This window comes from Penicillium malachiteum (assembly GCF_028827825.1).
Source record: "Penicillium malachiteum strain IBT 17515 chromosome Unknown utg000002l:1.0-8849297.0:1.0-8852440.0, whole genome shotgun sequence".
NCBI lineage: Eukaryota > Fungi > Ascomycota > Eurotiomycetes > Eurotiales > Aspergillaceae > Penicillium > Penicillium malachiteum.
In genome coordinates this window covers 3,118,499-3,137,703 of record NW_026643095.1, presented here as the reverse complement: position 1 = coordinate 3,137,703, position 19,205 = coordinate 3,118,499, and the positions used below count along the sequence as shown (strand labels likewise).

Below are 19,205 nucleotides of genomic sequence, written 5' to 3'. Positions count from 1 at the left end.
TCCCAATCGTGAGACCCTACAAAGTGCCCTTTTAGTCTCATATTTCAATTTTAAAATTTCAGAACTTCAATTTGCATCGGATACCCCAGTCCTCAGTGACGTTGAAGGCTTTCCAAGATTCCCAACCGCGGTCCACTATCTCCCGCCATTTAGTCATAGTAACCATGCCACGGAGGACTACGGGGTTATTGCCTTGAACGATTTAGTTCACTCTCACCACCTGGGCACTTTTACCGGCTATTCGTTACTCATTTTAGCCGTTAAAGACGTGCTTGGCAACTTGGACGAAGAAAATCGGAAAACCAATGCGGAGGCCCCACATTTCGTCAAAAGATGCAGGATTGAAGAAATGAAAAGTGAAACTCAATTGTTCGGCTCATCGGCATACCGACCCGGGATTTATTCAATTACAGATCAATCCCCAATGATAATCTCAAAAATCCCTGAAAAAAATGGAGAGCGACATAGGTGATATGCACCTTGCAGATTCGTCACTTTCCACCCCCATTCAAATCCGGGGGACGGCAATGTGTTTAGGAGGAGAAAGTCGGGCAGTTTCCGAGCGGAGAACTCGACACGAGCCGATGGGGTCGACAATTGTGGAGCTCATGGCGCCATTGACCTCTTAAATAGCTCCATTACAGAACGGAACAAGCTGATCGTCATTAAATCAATGGGTCTTTATGTCTATCATCCACTCGGATTGGATTATTTGTGACGTAGGGACCCGAGTTGTCACGGAATTTCCCCGGTGGGTCATCAACTAATGTATCTGGGGAGCCCTTCGGCAAAATCGGAGGCAATGCAAGATGCAAGATGCTTAAATAGTTAAGGATTGCCGCTTGTCTGATGAGATTTTTGTTGTGTTTCTCTTCCAGTTTGATATTTTGTTCGGTATCACTGTTTGGAAGATGATTGGTCCGAAGTCTTGGATCTGGTCGACCCTTGCGGCATCAGCCTTCGCGGCTCAGGCCCCATGGGACCTCGGCAGTGGCTTTACGCTTAATGTGGACCAGGCTGCTAACCACCTGGCTGTCACCGGCCAGAACAAGACAATCTGGGAGACTGTCCCCGGCAAGGCATTCTTGAGCGCCAGTGCAGGACTCGATGATATCGTCGACTCAAGTGGTAACTTCGAGATCACCCAGGTCGATGAAAACAAGTGCTCCTCTGAGCGTATCACTCGGGTCGCTCAACAGTCATACCAAGGAAGTGTCAACGGTCACGCTGCAGTCGTTCAAGGCACTCTCTCTGGTTGTGGCAATGAGACTGCCCAATTCTTGTTGACTCTCTATGTCCCTATTGAGTACCCGGATCGTATTGCGTTTAGCATCAATGTTGACCAGAGTGCCTCTTCTGGTGATTCATTGGCCAATATTTTCCTCACATACCGCTCCTCCCCATCTGAAGACTTCTACGGTCTCGGTGGTCAAGGCTCCTTTGCCTCCTTGAAAAACCAGTCTGTCCCTATCTTCTCTCGCGAGGGTGGTGTCGGTCGTGGTGACCAGCCCACTACCAACCTGGAGAACAACTACAGCTTCTTCTCCGGTGGTGACAAGCACACCACTTACTCTGCTATTCCTCAGTACATCAGTTCGGATGCTCGAGTCTTCCACCTGAGCGATGAGAGCACTGCTTACGCCAACTTTGATTTCACCAACGCCAGCTCCGTCACTGTGCGTTATGCCGAGCTGAGCGTGGAGGGTTACTTCATGCAGGCTAGCAACATGCTCAACGGTATCACCATGCTTACCGAGTACACTGGACGCATGCCTGAGATCCCCAAGTGGGCTGATACTGGTGCCGTTCTTGGTATCCAGGGTGGACAAACCAAGGTCAACAGCATTGTCAACTGGGGTCTCAACCTCTCGTGCCCCATTGCTGGTGTCTGGCTCCAGGACTGGTCTGGTACCCACACTCAGACTGCGTCCTACCTGAATGGCCTCACTGTTTCCCGTTTGTGGTGGAACTGGGAGAACGATGAGGATCTCTACCCAACATGGGACGCCTTTGTTCAAAACCTGCGTGATGAGCACAACGTTCGAACTCTGTCTTACATTAACCCCTTCTTGGCCAATGTCAGCACCAAGCCTGATGGCTACCGTCGCAACCTTTACCTGGAAGCTACCGAGGGCGGTTACATGATTCAAAACTCCACTATCAACTCTACTGCGGTTATCTCCAGTGGTGTCGGTATTGATGCGGGTATTGTGGATCTAACCAACCCCAAGGCTTGGGCCTGGTTCAAGGATGTCCTCGTTGAGCAGGTCTGGAGCGCTAATGTCTCTGGATACATGTGTGATTTCGGCGAGTACACCCCCGTCACTCCCGATACCGTGTTCGCCAACAAGAGCGTCAACCCGCGTACCTACCACAACAAGTACCCCCGCCAGTGGTCTATTCTGCATGACTCCCTTCGCAAGAGTGTCTCTGCTGTTGCCGAGTCGCTCATCTTCCACCGTTCCTCTTCCCTGTCCGCTAACCGCAACATGAACTTGTACTGGGTTGGAGACCAGAACACCGACTGGGGTGTTAACGATGGAATCAAGTCTGCTGTGACTATTCTCGGCCACATGGGTCTGTCTGGCTATGCCCACGGACACGTCGAGATCGGTGGATACACTACCACCTGGAACAGCAACGGAATTGTCAACCGTACCGCTGAGCTGCTCGGTCGCTGGGGTGAACTGTCCGCCGTTTCCAGCGCTGTTTTCCGATCGCACGAGGGTAACGTTCCCGAGGTGAACACTCAATTCTACACCAACAGTTCTACCTACTCCTACTACGCCTACAATGCCCGCATGTTCGCCAGTCTGGGCAAGTACCGTCGTCAGATTCTGGACACTGAGAGCAAGCACCTTGGCTGGCCTCTTGTTCGCATGCCCGTTATCTACCACCCCACTGATCTGAAGGCCAAGCAGATCAGCTACGAGAGCTTCTTCCTCGGTGCTGATCTCTACGTCGCTCCTGTCCTGGACCCTGGCCACAAGGCTGTGCGCGTCTACTTCCCTGGTCACGGTGAGACCTACAAGCATGTCTGGACTGGCAAGGAGTACCACAGTGGAGAGACCGCTGTTGTCCCTGCACCTTACGGAAAGCCTGCTGTCTTCGTTGTTGGCCAGCCTAAGCACAACAACCTGAAGGACTTCTTCGACTTCATTCGCAAGGAGAATGGTACTGTTATCCGGGTTTAATCGTGTTGCCCAAGTACCACTGAACATTACTGCCATTGGCGGCTTGATGCCTGATGAAAATGAAACTTCATGTCTCTGTATATCTACCACTATGGTTTGATGACTTCTTTCTTGAATGTACTAGTATTTGAATATCAATCACAGCCTCTTGAATAACTGAGCATACTACAATGTAGTGTATTTATCCGATGATCCTCTTCAAATTCGCCAATATTGGGTTCTTAGCGACTCACATTCAACTTATTGTCATTGCGGTCAAATCAATTTTGGAAATCTTGGAATGGAGCACTAGCCCTCCTACATCATTGAGAGTTTTTGACTTCAACGTGAGCATTGACATAAAGAACCGAGTCACGGTCCGAGTCCTAACGTCAAACGATGATTCATGACATCCACAACATCTCCGCAGCGTAACGTTATTCTTTTCTGGCAATTTACCGATGGAACGGCTTAATCTGTGACTTGTAAGAGAAAGATCTGCAAGATGCATAGAATTCAAATCGGGTCGAGCCCCACGACGGTTACATTTCTCCTCATTCTCAAGCTGTAGATCACTGAGACCCTTTTGGGCCCGGGGTTAGTGAGCATATACTCCATCGCTCACATTAGTCTCCGATTTCATTACTTAATATGGCCTCAGGGACGTATGCATACTACTCACTCGAATAGATCGCAACTAGGGATAGCCCCTAGTAACCCATCACTCAACGATGCTTTCGAAGAGGTCTGTGCTTTGGCTTTTGCCATTCGCATTGAATCTTGTCAAAGAGACAGAAGCGAATACACCTCGTGAGTAGGAATCAAAGACCATGATTACTTTTGAGATCAGTTATATTAATTAACTGAGCTGTCTTCAGTCGTCCCATTTGCATATGACCCCCTTCCGTTGGGTAGCATCACTCCGAACGGCTGGTTGAAAACCGAACTTGAGACCTCTGCTGCAGGTCTTGGTGGTCACTTATATGACTTTTATCGCTTTGTCAAACATTCATCGTGGATTGGTGGAGATCAGGAATATAGTGATCTGAATGAAGCGCTGCCATACTGGGTGAATGCGCTCGTACCCCTCGCATACACAGCACAAGATGATCGTCTCAAAGCACAAGTCCACGACATTGTTGACAACGTTATTAGTCGAATTCAACCCGATGGTTGGATTGGCCCAGAGACTTTGGATGGCAATGAACGGATGATCTGGGCTCGAACTCTGCTGTCAGTATACTCGTTGACCTTGGTGAACTTATCTCTGTCTCTAACATAACACTCAGGTTCCTCGGCTGGATGAACTTGGCAGATGCGAATTCCACCTACGAAACACCAATCGTCGATGCGATGCTTCGTTTCAATGGACTTATGAATACCATGTTGAAGGATAACGGAACAGGAATGATCTGGCATGAAGGTGACATACCCTCGGCTGATGATTTCCTTTGGTTCCGCGCTCGGGCGGAGGATATGATGGTCAGTGTTCAGTGGCTCATCGATAACCATCCACGGAATCAGACCCAGATTTTGATGGAAAATCTTGATATGATGCATCAATATGCCTACAAGTGGGAAGGGTGGTACACTGAGCAGACCTATATTAAGGAAGACTTTTATGATCTCCCCCAGTCCGTTACAGACGATAATTGGCAGTTTTTACATGGAGTGACTATTGCGGAAGGTCAGTTTGCGATGCCCAACAATGAGCATCATATGATAGGACTAACTTGATGGAGTTCCCAGGTCTGAAATATGCCGCCGTTCTAAGGCGATCTACTTTCAACGATAGCCTTCTAACAACTGCAATGAACGGAGTGAGTCAAATATCCTGAAAGCTATGAATAACTTACTTATTTATCTAGGTAAACTGGACTTTTGAATACCACGGATCTCCCAGTGGCACCATTCTCGCAGATGAGCGAATCGATGGACTCAACCCGTACTATGGGTCGGAGCTCTGCACAGATGTAGAGACCATGTACTCTCTCGCATACAACTACTTCGCAATCGGCGACCCATATTATGCCGATCGCGCTGAGCTGGCGGCGTATAACGCTTTGCCTGCGGCTCTTATGGGCGACTGGTGGAGTCACCAATATATGACTGAGCCAAACCAGCCATACTCCAAGGATCTTTCTGCAACACCATTCTATGATGACAACTCACTGGCCAATACGTTTGCACTTGAGCCAAACTATCCTTGCTGTACCGTCAATCATCCACAGGGGTATCCGAAGTTCGTTCTTTACTCATACGTGAAGAAAGGCGATACAGGCCTTGTACATGCTCTACTCAGCCCGGGAAGAGTGCAGACTGAAATAAGCGGGAAGACAGTGTCTGTGAACTGTGATACAGACTATCCATTCGATAACACTCTTTCTTATACCGTTGATAGTGACACCGAATTGCAGTTGTATCTCCGGGTACCCAACTGGTCAACTGGAGTCACAATCGAGGGTCTAGACACCCCTGCCACAGACAGCAGCACTGGCCTGATGCAGTTCGATATCCCATCCGGCATAACCAAATTTAACTACACCATCGGAACAGAACTAGTAGTGACACCCCGTGCAAATGATACCGTCTCGGTCTATCGAGGGGCGCTTCTCTATGCCTTGTACATCAAACCTGATATCTCGCCCGGTCCACCCAAATTCTACAATAACCAGTCCGAATACCCAGCTGGAACCTACCCACCTCAGGCTCAGGATTATGTTCTTCTCAATACAACTGAATGGAATGTTGCGATTGACCCAACTACTCTGGCTTATAATCCTGGTTCGGGACCTCTTCCAGAGCCTACCTTCCAGGATGGCGCTCTTCCAATGTCCATGACTGCCACAGGCTGTCTCATTGATTGGCCAATGTTTTTGGGAGCCGTTCCTGGGTCGCCCATCCCGAAGAAAGATAGAACGTGCTTAGGGGATGCTTTTAACGTCACGCTTCGTCCTTATGGTAGTGCAAAGTTGCATATGTCTGAAATTCCGACAATCGATCTGTCTGGAAATTGAGAGTTTGATTGTGATGCCGCGCGAATTTAGTAATATACTACCTCTAGGAAGTGCGTTCGCAGCTTGACGGGGCGGATGAATATGACTCGGATTTTCCGCATTGAATATTAGGAAGTTGATTTACCAAAGAAATGTGAAAGCTTTTTAATTCAAGTTGTACTTGAAGCGAATCATTCATTGTTAGAGTATGTAGGAGATATCTCTGAATTATCCAGATAAATTTATGTATTCTTGATCGGATCCTTCTCAGCTCCCTCAATCTGCTTCAAAAAGTCCTCCGCTGCCTCTTTATCATTACCAAAAATATGTTCCGCAACCAAGCGTCGTGGCGACTCTCCAAGCCACTGAAACAACGAAAAATCTTGGAATTTATCAGAGCGGAAAATCTCCAGCACCTCCAGGGGCTCGTCATCACTCAAATTCTCAATGAAGTGACCCATGTTCCGCGGTACAATCCCCACATCTCCAGCCATGTAGTTGAATGTTCGGGCATTCCCTTCAGCTGCAAAAACAGTAACACGCGCTCGACCTTTCTTGAAATATGTCCACTCATCCGCGTTAGGATGCCAATGCATTTCCCGAAGTGCGCCCGGAGCAATCTCGAGGTGAGCTGCAGCCACTGTCTTTGAGATCGGGAAATTGGTAGAATCCGTGATGCGTACTAGACCACCTGTAGTTTGAAGAGGATATTGAGCGTGCATGTGGTGGGTGAATTGGATCTTGCTCTTGTGGAATCCACGGGGTTTCTCGTGATCAATGCTGCCTGGTACGGAACCCTTGAAAATGTACTTTTCCGCGGTCGGGATAGAGAGGAATTTCTCGGGCTTTACTCTAAAGTTCTCGGCCAGTACTGCCTTAGGTGTATGTGCTGTCACGTAGGTTAGTCGATTGCAGATTCAATGCTCCTTGGTTGATCTCATACCCATCCAATCCGTCAACAAGAATGTTGACTCCTCAGAAAAATTTCCATCGTCGAAGATGAGGAGGAACTCGGTGCCATTGGGACTCAATCCTTGCAAAGAGTGAGGAAATCCTGCAGGAAAGTACCACAAATCGCCTGCTTCCAGATCATCCATGAAGCTGCCGCCATCCGGGTCGAGTGCAGTCACCCTGACCTTACCCACGAGCACATACGCCCTTGGCAAGTTAGCACGAGTGTAAAATGGTTATCTTCATTCGTAAGATTGATTACACCTTACCATTCTGCTTCTGTATGCCAGTGTAACTCGCGATACACCCCCTCATCCAGGCGCATGTTCACACCTGCTAGCTCGCGACTGGTTGGTAGCTCCCGAATCGTGGTCTGGCGAGTCCATCCTCCTTCCTAGATTTTAGTTAGAAGTGCCTTCAAGCTAAGCACGCGGCGCGACGACATACCTCGATCCGAATATGCGAATCGGCAAAGCTCCAGCGCATATTGGCCATACTGCCATGGTCAGTGCTGGGAGGACGAACAAGGTCGGGATTCTGCTTCTCGCGATCTTTGTTTCTGGGACCTTCAATTGAAGCACCGTTACCTCCACTGTACGGTAAAGGCTCTCGATCATCCCCAATCGAGTCTACCTTGTGATCAAATGGGTCACGATGACCTGGTGTGAAGGGAGGATTGCCAAACAGTACATCTTGGCTGCGACCTGGAGGAATCTTGAGTAGCTTCTGAATAGCTTGATCGGGAACAGGTATTCCCTGAACAAGTAGAAATCCAAGTTGCAATAAAGCAACAGACTTCATGGAAAGCATGTGCATAATGAGATATGGTGGTATTCAACCTTTAACTCTTCATGCTGTGCAAGGGGAAGATCTTTTAAGGTCTCAAGGTCCCAACCCCGCACAAAGGTACGTCAAGCTTTCACCAAGACCATCCGATTGATCCGGTTCATCCTTGCTGATTCATTCTTTTAAAAGACGCAATGAACTCTCATCTCATCGTATTAAAGGTCAAGCTCATTCATGGCCCCACAATCCTTGTTAAGTGGGCCTATGACGTATAGCGGCTGTATTTTCCCGTGAGGAGACAATCGGTTAGGGAGAAGACGCTAGGAGGAAAAAATGAATCCCCGCACGCAGGAAGTACAAAGACACGAGGATATCGACGAAGAACTCATTTTTGAGAAATCGCAAGTCGATAACGAAACTATGGTCAATGAAAGTGATCCTCTCCTTGGAGATGTGCCACCACTCCGACGCCGTGGCCTAGGCGAATATCTCCGTGAAGAAATCGACACTTATCGAGGAGACTTCCTTCTCCTCACCTGCTACATTATCACCGGGTTACTGGATAGCTCTGCAGTATTCATCTGGGGCAGCTTTGTCTCCATGCAGACAGGAAATACTGTTTACTTCGGTCTCGGTCTAGTTGGCACAGATGATGACCGATGGATCAAATCTGGTGTTTCCATCTGTGGTTTCTGTCTTGGATCACTATGTTTCGCGGCATTTCATCGGATATTTTCTCCTAGACACCGCTGGGTTTTGACAGTCTCCTTCTTGATACAACTGCTCTGTATCACGGCTGCTGCTACGATCGTCACCATCTATCGCCCTGGTCGCAATGCGCCATTAAGCTGGCAGGTCCTTGTACCCCTTGGTCTGGTAGCATTCCAGAGCAGCGGACAAGCAGTAGCAAGTCGCGTCTTGAAATATAATGGCCTCACAAGTGTTGTCCTGACGAGCATCTACTGTGATCTTTTCTCTCATGAAGACTTCCTCTCTATGAAAGTGTTCCAGAACACTGAGGAAATGCGTCGACTTGGAGCTGTGATATGCCTCCTTCTGGGAGTCATTTTTGGTGGCCTTTGGGCCCATAGCTCTGTTGGAATGATGGGCGCCCTTTGGACAGCTGCTAGTCTCAAGGGATTCATGGTTTTGGCTTGGCTTGGTTGGAAGAAAAAGCAGGAGTGAAGACCGTGAGTTAATAGATATCTTGTGAGAATTTGTTTCGCCGATCTAGGCAACCCCGGGTCATCAAAACACGATATACAACTCCTTGGAACAGTCCCTCAAATACAAATAATACATGTGAAATAATATATGAAATAATCTAACAGTTTCATCTCTTCGGTGTCAGCACTGGCAAGATCATCATTTTGCCAATTGACGATCAGCTGGAAGCGGACTCTTCATCAACAGAACTCCATTTGATCATTCTCAAATCCTAGTCATCCGCACTGAACTTGCTCCAACTCCGAATTTTGGGCCCAAAGATGAAAAAGGCAATTGGAACAGGGAACAGGATAGCTGTCAAGCATCCCAGTAGTGTCATCGCCCAGTTGACTCCCAGGTTGTGAAACTGAGGTTATTTGCATCTCGTTAGCCCCATGTGAAACCTCATATTTCAGGATTGGAATAATCAACTGACCATAGCATTCGCAAATATGGGAAACCCAGCACCAAGCCACGATCTGAAAAAGGTATTTGCGGCGATCGCCGAATTGGCATGAACGGTATAGACATCGATTATATAGTTTAATCCCTTCCGAGGTTCATCAGTTTAGTATGCACGTTGACAGGCTCGGATGTATTATAGTATGGTGGTGATTGAAGAGTCTCACCTGTAAGAAGATCAGCAACACTCCAGCTCCCAGCAAGACCCCAGCGAGAGCTTCCGGGACCCAAATGATATGCGGAGATGATGTCCAGCCGAACCAAAACATTCCTGCTGGCAACAGAATACCCCCAATCATCATGGGAATAAGCCTCTCTTCGGGATTCACACTCCCAGTACGGCGGATTATATTCCGATATCGTGTCAGAGAAAAGGCAATGATGATCCCACAACCTATAAACACCCCACAGGCAATTCCGACAAATGGAAGCGCACCAACACCATCATTCCAACCTCGATGTTCTTGAAACGCGATAGGATAAGCTTCAAAACAAAGGTACAGGAAACCATAGATGAAGCCCATATACAGTGTGATGAGAATCAATATCGGCTCTTGAGCAAGCATCACAAACGGTCTGAGGAGATATCGAGTTGCAATGTCCTTTGGATTCACGACCTTCTCCTCGGCTTTAGCATGGAGAGACCAATTTCCTGTCTCGGCTCGTCGACGCTGTGCACGCTGGGTCAACAAAGTCGCTTCAAATGTTTCTGGGATGATAAAATATCCGATGGATGAGAAAAAGAATGCCATGATAGCAGTTATGTACCCGGTCCAACGCCAGCCTAAATGAGACATGGTGATGAATCCACCGACGATGGGACCCGCAACAGGACCGATGAAAGTAGCACCAGCGAATATAGAGACTGCGATTCCACGTTCAACTGATTCAAATAAATCCGCTAAGATCCCAGAGACCTAGACCACGGGTCAATAAATACTTTTGCCTTAGATCAATCGAATAAGGGGATGTCAACTCACGATCGCCAGCGGTGCACTAGCAAATAAACCACCAAGGAAACGACAGATAAATATTGTCTGGAGATTTTGAGCCACGGCAACTGGGATTTGAAATATGGCGAATACGAAAAGCCCAAGAAATAACGGTCGCTTACGCCCGTAGAGCTCTGATAGAGGACCAAAAATGATGGGCCCGAATGCGAAGCCCAAGACGAAGAGGCTGGTGGCTAGTACCATCACTTCCGGCGAGACATGGAAGTGCTTTGCAGTAACAATCGTCGCAGTGCTAAATACAGAGGAAGCAAATGTGACACAAAATGTCATTAGTCCGAGCATGATTGTTATGATCCACTTCCGTCGCGGTGTAAAGTTGGTGGGTTTTTCCTAACAACAATATCAGATTGAATGGTAGAGATTCAGATGTGAAGGGTCTTACTGGGTCATTATCATCTTCCCAGTCAACAATTGTTGATTCCTTGGATCTCTCAGACATGGGTGTGGCCTCTGACTGATTCATATGATCATCCGACAAGGTCCCGGACGTGGTACCGGTAGAGATGAGGGTTCTGAAGCTGGCCGAGTCGCTGTCTTCTTTATGCAGGTTGGCTGTAGTAGCCGTCAAATCCGTTTGGCAGCCTTTATCACTGGCATATTGCATTGTTTCTGGCGGGTCCATGAATACATCTTCTGTTGAACTTTCGGCCATGATACAAGTCGCGCGGCTAGGCCTTAGATCAAATGATAAATTGATTTTTTATTCCTTATAAGCGCTTGATAGCTTTGAGATCAATCAGAGACCAATTCCACGCATTCTAAAAATGCCATCAAAGCGCTGGAATAATAAAATCAATGCGTGCTGACTCAGGTGACGCCGGGTAGACGAGACTCTTACGCATATCAGCAGCCGAAGACGTAGGCACGTATGTTGTCAGGTGGAAAAAGGAACTGAATTCCTGCGGAACGCAATGGTCATTTTCCCTCACTAATTTCGACGGAATTTGCTCCGAAATATTGAATTGAGCTGCGACTTGCATTGATAACATGCGCACCTGGATAATATGTGTAGCCAAATTATCCTGGCTAGTCCCTCGCTCCAGCCTGAGGTGGACCCATCACCGGGGTTGTGACAATTTTCTATTCCTTTCTCTTCAAGTTCCGATTTCCACTCCAGAATGGAGGTTTCAAGCCGGCTGTGACTCAGTCACAGTGTTTCGAGGTGATAGCTCCAGGGTTCTTCTATCAACACAAATGTGGACACTTTTCAGAATTCGATTATTTGATGCAGGTACCCTAGGTAGACTCTCATCCTGGGTCCATAGATAGGGATCACGGCTCCTCGACGAGAATGCGCCTTTGAGCGTCCAGCTACGGGAATGATGAGGACTTCTTGACTTTGAAACATCGTCTGTGTATGCTAATCCGTCGTTGTCAACGTAAGCTGCTATGAAAGGCTTCATTACAGGTGCGATGAGAACGAGTACGCTCAGTGCAACATGAATCTCGGCCACAACAGTGGTTGCAGTCCCGGCGAGTGTTGGGTCCGATGACTCAACTTGCCGATGCACATAATATAAGTGAACAGCTGATAGTGGTATGAGACTGGGAGAAAGTCAGGAGATGATCTGGATTTTTGTGAACATATTTGGAGATTGCAGTTAGATACATACATAACACGACAACCCAGTATCGCAATCACAATCAATTTGTTGCTGAGACTTGTTTGAAGCTTTTGAATAACGTGGATTGGGTATAGGATGAGTGATACCTCAAGAATCACATCGATGGCAGTGATGACTTGCCATCTAGAAAACTAGATGTATCAAAGCCTTTAGTACGAGCGAACAGATGACTCGGAAGATAATAGGTATAGCTTCAGGTTGCATCATGTCCAGGGGATTTCTTAGAACTTCAATTGAACTGGCTCACCAATAAACTGCAGTCACTATCGATATCATTCCACGGTCGGCTATCGCAGCGCACGCTTGTTAAAACTCTATTCATGATATCAGTATTTATTTAAATGCCAATATCATTTGAGATGAGAGAAGCCGGGAATAGTTTGAGCGGTCGGGTTAAAATGAAGGGGATGCCCAGGTGGGCAGGGACTTTGATTACATAGACGTAGGCTCCCATGAGGCTATCACGATAAGAAGAGCATAAAGAATGCATTGTGCACTTCGCATGGTGATTGTGCGATAGAAAATTGTTGTCGATGCTTTAGAAAAGCCCAATAGCACAACATAGAGAATGTCTGATGCATAGACGGCCTATGATATCTCTCAGATCAGTTCGGTCGTTCTATTCCCCGGATCAGTCTCAGGTAGTAGGTATCCATACTTTGTTCATTTCATCTTTGTTTGATATCAATATGGCTGTCTGTCCCCAGCCAAGATGAATTGCGACGGATGTTGCAGAGGCCTGGGCTAGTGCAACAATCTAGCAAAATTAAGGATCAGTTTTCTTATCGATGTGTGCGCGCCCATAGAATCTACAACATACCACTATGAAACCAAAGAAAAGGTCATCCTTTCCCCTCACGTGCCTCGAGTACGCTGAGTACACCCTGATCCCCAGAGATCCTAAAACAAGGAAAATCGTGAATGACGTGATGATCGCAAGTAGCCCACTGTGATTTGTATCATTATCCACAGTGAGTGGGGGTATCATCCCCGGCGGCGTCGAAGTACCCGCCATGGCCAACAATGCAGATCAGCATCTGAATGCAAGAGCAACTCGGTCAGTCTTGGGACAGTTGGGAGATATATTCAGTGATTCAAAAAGAAAATGCTAGTAGTAATTGTTTTTCGCATCTTGGCGAGCATACTAGGCGAGACTCGGACAAGAAGCCCCCAGAGTACGAGACGCTGACGCATGCACCACCAGCCCCAAAGCCAAGGGTATTTCTGCAATTGTTTGGTTGGAGTTCATGATTATGGCTACACAACAGTCCACACCCCTCTCCCCTCTCAAACCATCTCCTTTTTTTCTCATGATCCATGGCCTAATAATTCTCTAGCCTGCATAAAACTGGATCTAAGAATCCGCCCAGTCTTTCTGATGTCCGTTTCGCTCGTTTGATGCCTGTATGGGGTCATATCATCCCATGTATCTCTATTGATACATTTTTGTATCTGATAGAATCGTCCAAGGTTGGGGATGGATCTTCCTATCCTTCTGGAAGGAACTTTGAAATAAAATTCCCCGAATTCTCAAGTGCTCTGTCGGATCCTTTCTGGTCGTAAAGTGCCTAGACCATGTAACCGTGGAGAAATTGCGACTGTCAGGCTTTCGGCGTCGGCGAGTAAACTGAGACTGTACAGCTGGATCTGGGATATTGTCACACTCTTAGTTCACCCCACGCGCCTTTTTCAAGTCCTCAGAAAGATGCATATTCCCTTGTATCCTGGTACTGGGGAGGTATTGTGTTATTCCTGTTTGGATGACAACCGCGGGTAGCCTGAATCTATGTGGCCAATTGTTTTAGTCTCAGCCGAACAGTAATATACGTCGGAAGCTTGCATTTCAGGAGACGTTGAAATTTTCGAGTCATCAAACATCGGGATATCCGTGCAATTATGCGATGTGCCGTTTAAGATGGTCCAAAATTGAGCCGGTTTGGAAACATTGATGGTTCATCCAAACATGTCCTGGTAGAGTGATTATGTCGCCCTTGAAAGTGTCTGAAAAAGGAAATCTAGAGGATTCCATCTCTCCAGGCCATGCAACACTCTTTTCAATCCCCGTACCTAACCTTTCAAGGTCCCTCATATATGCCCAGGTGGGTAGGAGAAACTTGAGACGTTTATGATCATGTATCCTTGTAGTTAATACGGGATGGAGATTGTCTCACAGAGCCCAACCTTGGAAGAACTCAGGGATCCCGCCTCAATCATTTCCCCTTGGAGATTCCCTTATAGCATAGGTACATAAGGTCCTTTGCCTATAGGTTACTCAAAGTCCACGGGCGGTTCTCAATTACTCGGAATTCTCCGTATCAACGTCCGGTCAAACACCTGGACATATATGGAAAAGACCAACCGGCGCTGTTTAACCAACACGGACCACTGGTAGGAAAGTTGCATCTCGGATTCATTTGAGGCTCAAGAACTTGAACCGGCTTCCCAATTTTATCTATCCAACCGCATTTTCGAGTGCTTTATCCCTTCGATCGAGATCTTCACCCCTTCGTTCCCTCCAGAGCTCTCCACGCGACCACGTCGAGCATATCACAAATATCTGCAATATACTGGTACTGAGTCCAGCCGGTCTGTACGCAATCAATGGACAACAACATAACCCTCTCACGACTGGACACGATGGACGTGGATTGTGTTGTGAAGGATCCGCCTGAATCGGGTTCAACATTAAACGACCAAAATGATATGAGCCGCATGGGCAAGGTTCAAGAATTCAAGGTATCTCTCAAATCGAAAGTTGTGGAGTCTTTCATTGACAATATTGAAGCGCAACTTTCGCCCGTTAGCAGCATTAAGCTTCTCGGCTGTTTTGCAGGCCACGTGGGAGTTTATTTTAATGTGAGATACGGTCTATTCATACTTTGGAAATGTTTATGCACATACTGAGCTGCTTTATTTTGCGGTAGATCCAACTCACAGGGCCTTCAGAATGGTGGTTTCGCTGGCCTATTTTGGTCGTTCGTGTGGACCTTCTTTGGATTTGGATTTATCATTGTCAGCCTTGCTGAGATGGCATCGATGGCTCCAACATCTGGCGGGCAGTACCATTGGGTGTCAGAATTTGCTCCAGCTCGTCATCAAAAGTTCTTGAGCTATACCACAGGTCTGACGGAGAGAATGTCTAGGATCACGAGCTTCACTAACATATACTCCCAAATCTAGGATGGATGTCAGTTTTGGCCTGGCAAGCAGGGGCAGCCAGCGGCTCCTTTCTTACGGGGACGATTATTCAAGGCCTAATCAGCATTCGAGACCCAAGCTACAAACCGCAGAATTGGCAGGGAACTTTGTTTGTGTTTGCAATGATTGCGATTATCTACTTCTTCAACGTTCATGCCGCGAATTGGATACCCAGGATACAGAATTTGCTCCTGGCTCTACATCTCATGTCCTGGGTAATCGTTGTTGTTGTTCTGTTTGTCATGACTCCTCAGCAGCCAGCCAAAGTCGTCTTCACTGAGTTTTATAACGGTGGTAACTGGCCAACAATAGGTGTCAGTTTGATGGTCGGCCAAATATCAGCTATATATGGGTCATTGAGTTCGTTGTGGTCCCCGTCATTCTAGCGCCATCGCTAATATCTGTCAACTGGTAGGTTCCGATGCGACCGCACACATGTCCGAAGAGGTGAAAGATGCCGGTCGCTATGTGCCGATTGCGATCGCGTGGGGATATTTCGGAAATGGAATTTTGGCGATCATTGTTCTCGTCGGACTATTACTATCAATACCATCGGTTCCAGCGGCTCTCAAAGATAGCTCCGGCTTTCCATTCCTTTATGTGTTTCGGAATACGCTGTCACTTGCTGGAGTTAATGGATTGGCTTCCACAATACTGATCCCGGTTATCTTTAGCAATATCCTATTCAACGCCTCAACTGCCAGACAAACACATGCCTTTGCTCGAGATAAAGGACTGCCATTCGCAGAATGGATATCCCATGTTGATCGTCGTCGTCGTATCCCGGTCAGGGCGATCTTTCTCTCGTGTCTGATAAGTGGCTTGTTATCCGTGATTAATATCGGCTCCACTGTCGCGTTCAATGCGATCATATCCCTTAATGTGGCAGCGCTAATGTACACATACGCAATTTCTATCAGCTGTGTGATTTATCGAAAGATTCACTGTCCTGAGACACTACCTCCACGCCGCTGGTCAATGGGTAGGCTTGGACTCTCAATCAATATCATAGGGTTGGTCTACGTATGCTTCGCTCTATTTTGGTCATTCTGGCCGCCGACTCCGTCCGTGACGGCCGAAGACTTCAATTGGAGCGTGGTTATTTTCGTGGGGATCTTCATTCTGAGCTTGATGGTGTATGCATTTCAAGGACGATACCAATATGTCGGGCCAGTTGTCATTGTACAGCGACGGGAATAAGTACCTCAAGAAATGCAGTTCATTGATGCATAGAAAATCATTCAAATGTTGGGCCTTAAAAATGGTAGGAATAAGAGGCACACTGGTGTGATATTCAACTAAAACAGAACATATGAACGAGTGGCTATTGATAAATATCTCTATCTCCATGTCGCCGACACGGTAGCTGTCGCTCCAGAGCATCCAGTCGGCACGGTGTAGCTCCGATTTGGATCGCTCTCCCAAACAATACTGCCATCTGTCTCCTTTTTGATGAATTTATACTCGAAGCTGGTGCCAGCCGGAAGGCTGATCGTCGCCAGCCACAGTGGATTGGAAGATGTGTAGGAGCTAGCGGATAAAGCGACCGCAGAGGATGTGTCCCAGGAGCCAAGTTGGCTAATGGATCCCGAAATGTACACATTTTCGCCATATGTTGTGGTCACCAATTCGTCAAATGTAACCACTACACTAGTCGCCGCTGTACACGTTGAGGTAGTTGTTGAGACACTGGTTGTACTTGTAGCCTTGCTTGTAGTCGTACTGCTGCTGCTCGTGGTACTGCTGCTCGAGCCGGACCCAGACCCAGAAATGGCAATATCCGCACAATGTAGATAGATTTGACCAGTCTGATACGAATTCCATCGGAATCGAAGCAGAGTATGGTCTGAGTTGTAGTCTGGTATCTTGATCTTTTTCGTTACAGTATAGCCACCCGAGATAGTTGTCGTACAGGAGAATTCTGCAGCTCCATCGACTCCCTCGCAGCCGCGATTGGTAGTTGCTGCAAATGCATTGCAGGTAAACCAGTCATTCCGATAGCATGCTTCATCGGAGGTGCAATCTGGATTGTATCCACAGGTCTGTCCATCCACATCCGTACACTTTAGCTCTCCCTCCAAGAAACAGTCTTCTGCCAATTGTTTCTCATCGGTACTGGGGAGGTAGTCAGGATCGAGGAACAGATCAACAAGTGTCTGGTTTTGGCAAATTCCGTAGGTGAACATTCCACCGTGATCACCATTGTTGTCGACACACCATTGTACTTCGATGATGTCTCCGCCAGCATAGGTAGCAACAACTGAGTTTCCCCAGTAGTCACTTGGCTGGTTGTAGTCTACGCTCACTCTCGCGTTGTAGCCACACGGTCCGCTGCGACCCACTTCAGCAACTTCTAGGTCGGGCCATGATTCAACTGGCTCGAGAATGGAGCACTCAGGGCATGTGTCAATTCCAGCCTAGAAATTGTTAGTTAGATGATATTCCAAACAGGATATTCCAGAGTTTATAATTATTGGCACCAATACTTACCTCGAATCCAAGTCGGGTGCGACTATACGGAATCGTCAAGTAGCCATGAGCATCAACTCTTGTTAAAGTGCCAGCAAGGGCGAGAAGACAGGCGATTTTCATCATCGAACTTGAACGTTGAACTGATCCGTCGTCTTGATAGTTGAGATGTGATCCAAATATCAAAGACTCTACAGTTCTGCAGAAAGATCACATCGCTTTTATATCATTCTCTCATAGAAAGCTACAAAATGAACATGGAAATGGCATAGATACCGGCTTTGAGGCCCCAAGACCTTGGCATTTCATCTTGTGCATATTCGGCATTGCCAGCTGGGCTGATGTTAGCGAGCCGACGAATGTCCGCTTGAAAATCGAATATGACAAAAATGGGCCATAGGAATAGAGAGTCACTCGACACGGATGCCAAGTAAACTATGCCCTTTGAAGAAACTAAGACCTTGCTCTACATAGAACAAAAGTGCATGTAGGCTTCTCAATGCCTGGCCATCAAACTGCTTGGCGAAGCCGATAAATCTCCGCTACCCCGCTGTTTCCACTTTGCCGGATGAGTTTAAGTTTCTTCAGACATTTGGCGGATGACTGGGATGATCGAAGGCGATTGGGTGGCTTGAGTTCGACACTGGTTCAGAGGCTCATACACAGGGTCATTCAGGGCGGAAAACGGGACAGGGAGGATGTAGCCGAGGCCAAGGAAAGCTTGGCACGGAGGACCACTCCATTGAATATGGGGTTTCGATCTTGTGATTGGGCTATCTGTGCCATGATTCATACGTGTCGGAGTGTGGTGTGAGGCTGGGATCTTTGATGAATGGTGAAGGGTTGTAGAAGTTGAAACGAACTACCGCTCTAATAATAACAGCGGACTTGGCATTTGACTCGTCAGATATAAACTACCAACTGGGCAAAACAGTAGGCATAGCAAATTTGCTAGACTTGGCACAAAATCAGGGATAATCACTCGGCTCAAATTGATACCGCACCATTCGAACATTCTCTTGTACGAATAGTATCAAGTGCTAGTGGTAACAGTTGTAGAACGAACTCAGTCAAGAGACCTAGCAGAATAATAGGGAGGGCAAAAAAACGAATATCGAAGTGATAGGCACTCTGGGGCTTATCCTTGCAGGACTCCAATTTCAGAAGTTTCAGGAAGGGTTGAAAATGTGGAAGGGAAATGTAATATCGATATCAAAGAGAGATCATTCAACTTTGGGTCAATTTTAATGGATGCAGGTATAGTCCTGATGGGACGCAATGTCAACTCGACCGCACCCATCAAACACATTCGCCGTATTCTTCTGG

At 47.2% G+C, this 19,205-nt stretch overlaps 8 protein-coding genes across 8 annotated transcripts; 4 read left to right on the top strand and 4 right to left on the bottom strand.

The window, feature by feature from the left end:
- Positions 1–911: 911 nt before the first annotated feature.
- Positions 912–3,194, top strand: N7483_004222 (uncharacterized protein; the record flags this gene model as incomplete). Its single annotated transcript, XM_057087659.1, has 1 exon — positions 912–3,194. One exon carries the CDS (start codon positions 912–914, stop codon positions 3,192–3,194), a length of 2,283 nt encoding a protein of 760 aa, XP_056947488.1.
- A 710-nt stretch (positions 3,195–3,904) lies between these two features.
- Positions 3,905–6,190, top strand: N7483_004221 (uncharacterized protein; the record flags this gene model as incomplete). The annotated part of the gene is made up of 5 exons (XM_057087658.1): positions 3,905–3,983; positions 4,052–4,406; positions 4,463–4,860; positions 4,923–4,993; positions 5,042–6,190. The coding sequence occupies 5 exons, from the start codon at positions 3,905–3,907 to the stop codon at positions 6,188–6,190; spliced, it is 2,052 nt and encodes a 683-aa protein (XP_056947487.1).
- Positions 6,191–6,411: 221 nt separating this feature from the next.
- Positions 6,412–7,936, bottom strand: N7483_004220 (Oxalate decarboxylase OxdC; the record flags this gene model as incomplete). Its single annotated transcript, XM_057087657.1, has 4 exons — positions 6,412–7,058; positions 7,113–7,327; positions 7,390–7,514; positions 7,568–7,936. 4 exons carry the CDS (start codon positions 7,934–7,936, stop codon positions 6,412–6,414), a joined length of 1,356 nt encoding a protein of 451 aa, XP_056947486.1.
- A 303-nt stretch (positions 7,937–8,239) lies between these two features.
- N7483_004219 (YoaK family protein) lies at positions 8,240–9,091 on the top strand (the record flags this gene model as incomplete). Its single annotated transcript, XM_057087656.1, has 1 exon — positions 8,240–9,091. One exon carries the CDS (start codon positions 8,240–8,242, stop codon positions 9,089–9,091), a length of 852 nt encoding a protein of 283 aa, XP_056947485.1.
- Positions 9,092–9,539: 448 nt separating this feature from the next.
- Positions 9,540–11,191, bottom strand: N7483_004218 (MFS transporter; the record flags this gene model as incomplete). The annotated part of the gene is made up of 4 exons (XM_057087655.1): positions 9,540–9,662; positions 9,742–10,491; positions 10,555–10,884; positions 10,970–11,191. 4 exons carry the CDS (start codon positions 11,189–11,191, stop codon positions 9,540–9,542), a joined length of 1,425 nt encoding a protein of 474 aa, XP_056947484.1.
- A 523-nt stretch (positions 11,192–11,714) lies between these two features.
- On the bottom strand, positions 11,715–13,227 carry N7483_004217 (uncharacterized protein; the record flags this gene model as incomplete). The annotated part of the gene is made up of 6 exons (XM_057087654.1): positions 11,715–12,132; positions 12,201–12,343; positions 12,460–12,526; positions 12,649–12,800; positions 12,871–12,969; positions 13,033–13,227. The coding sequence occupies 6 exons, from the start codon at positions 13,225–13,227 to the stop codon at positions 11,715–11,717; spliced, it is 1,074 nt and encodes a 357-aa protein (XP_056947483.1).
- A 1,586-nt stretch (positions 13,228–14,813) lies between these two features.
- Positions 14,814–16,610, top strand: N7483_004216 (uncharacterized protein; the record flags this gene model as incomplete). The annotated part of the gene is made up of 4 exons (XM_057087653.1): positions 14,814–15,068; positions 15,150–15,333; positions 15,393–15,704; positions 15,826–16,610. The coding sequence occupies 4 exons, from the start codon at positions 14,814–14,816 to the stop codon at positions 16,608–16,610; spliced, it is 1,536 nt and encodes a 511-aa protein (XP_056947482.1).
- Positions 16,611–16,750: 140 nt separating this feature from the next.
- Positions 16,751–18,002, bottom strand: N7483_004215 (uncharacterized protein; the record flags this gene model as incomplete). The annotated part of the gene is made up of 2 exons (XM_057087652.1): positions 16,751–17,827; positions 17,901–18,002. 2 exons carry the CDS (start codon positions 18,000–18,002, stop codon positions 16,751–16,753), a joined length of 1,179 nt encoding a protein of 392 aa, XP_056947481.1.
- Positions 18,003–19,205: the final 1,203 nt, after the last annotated feature.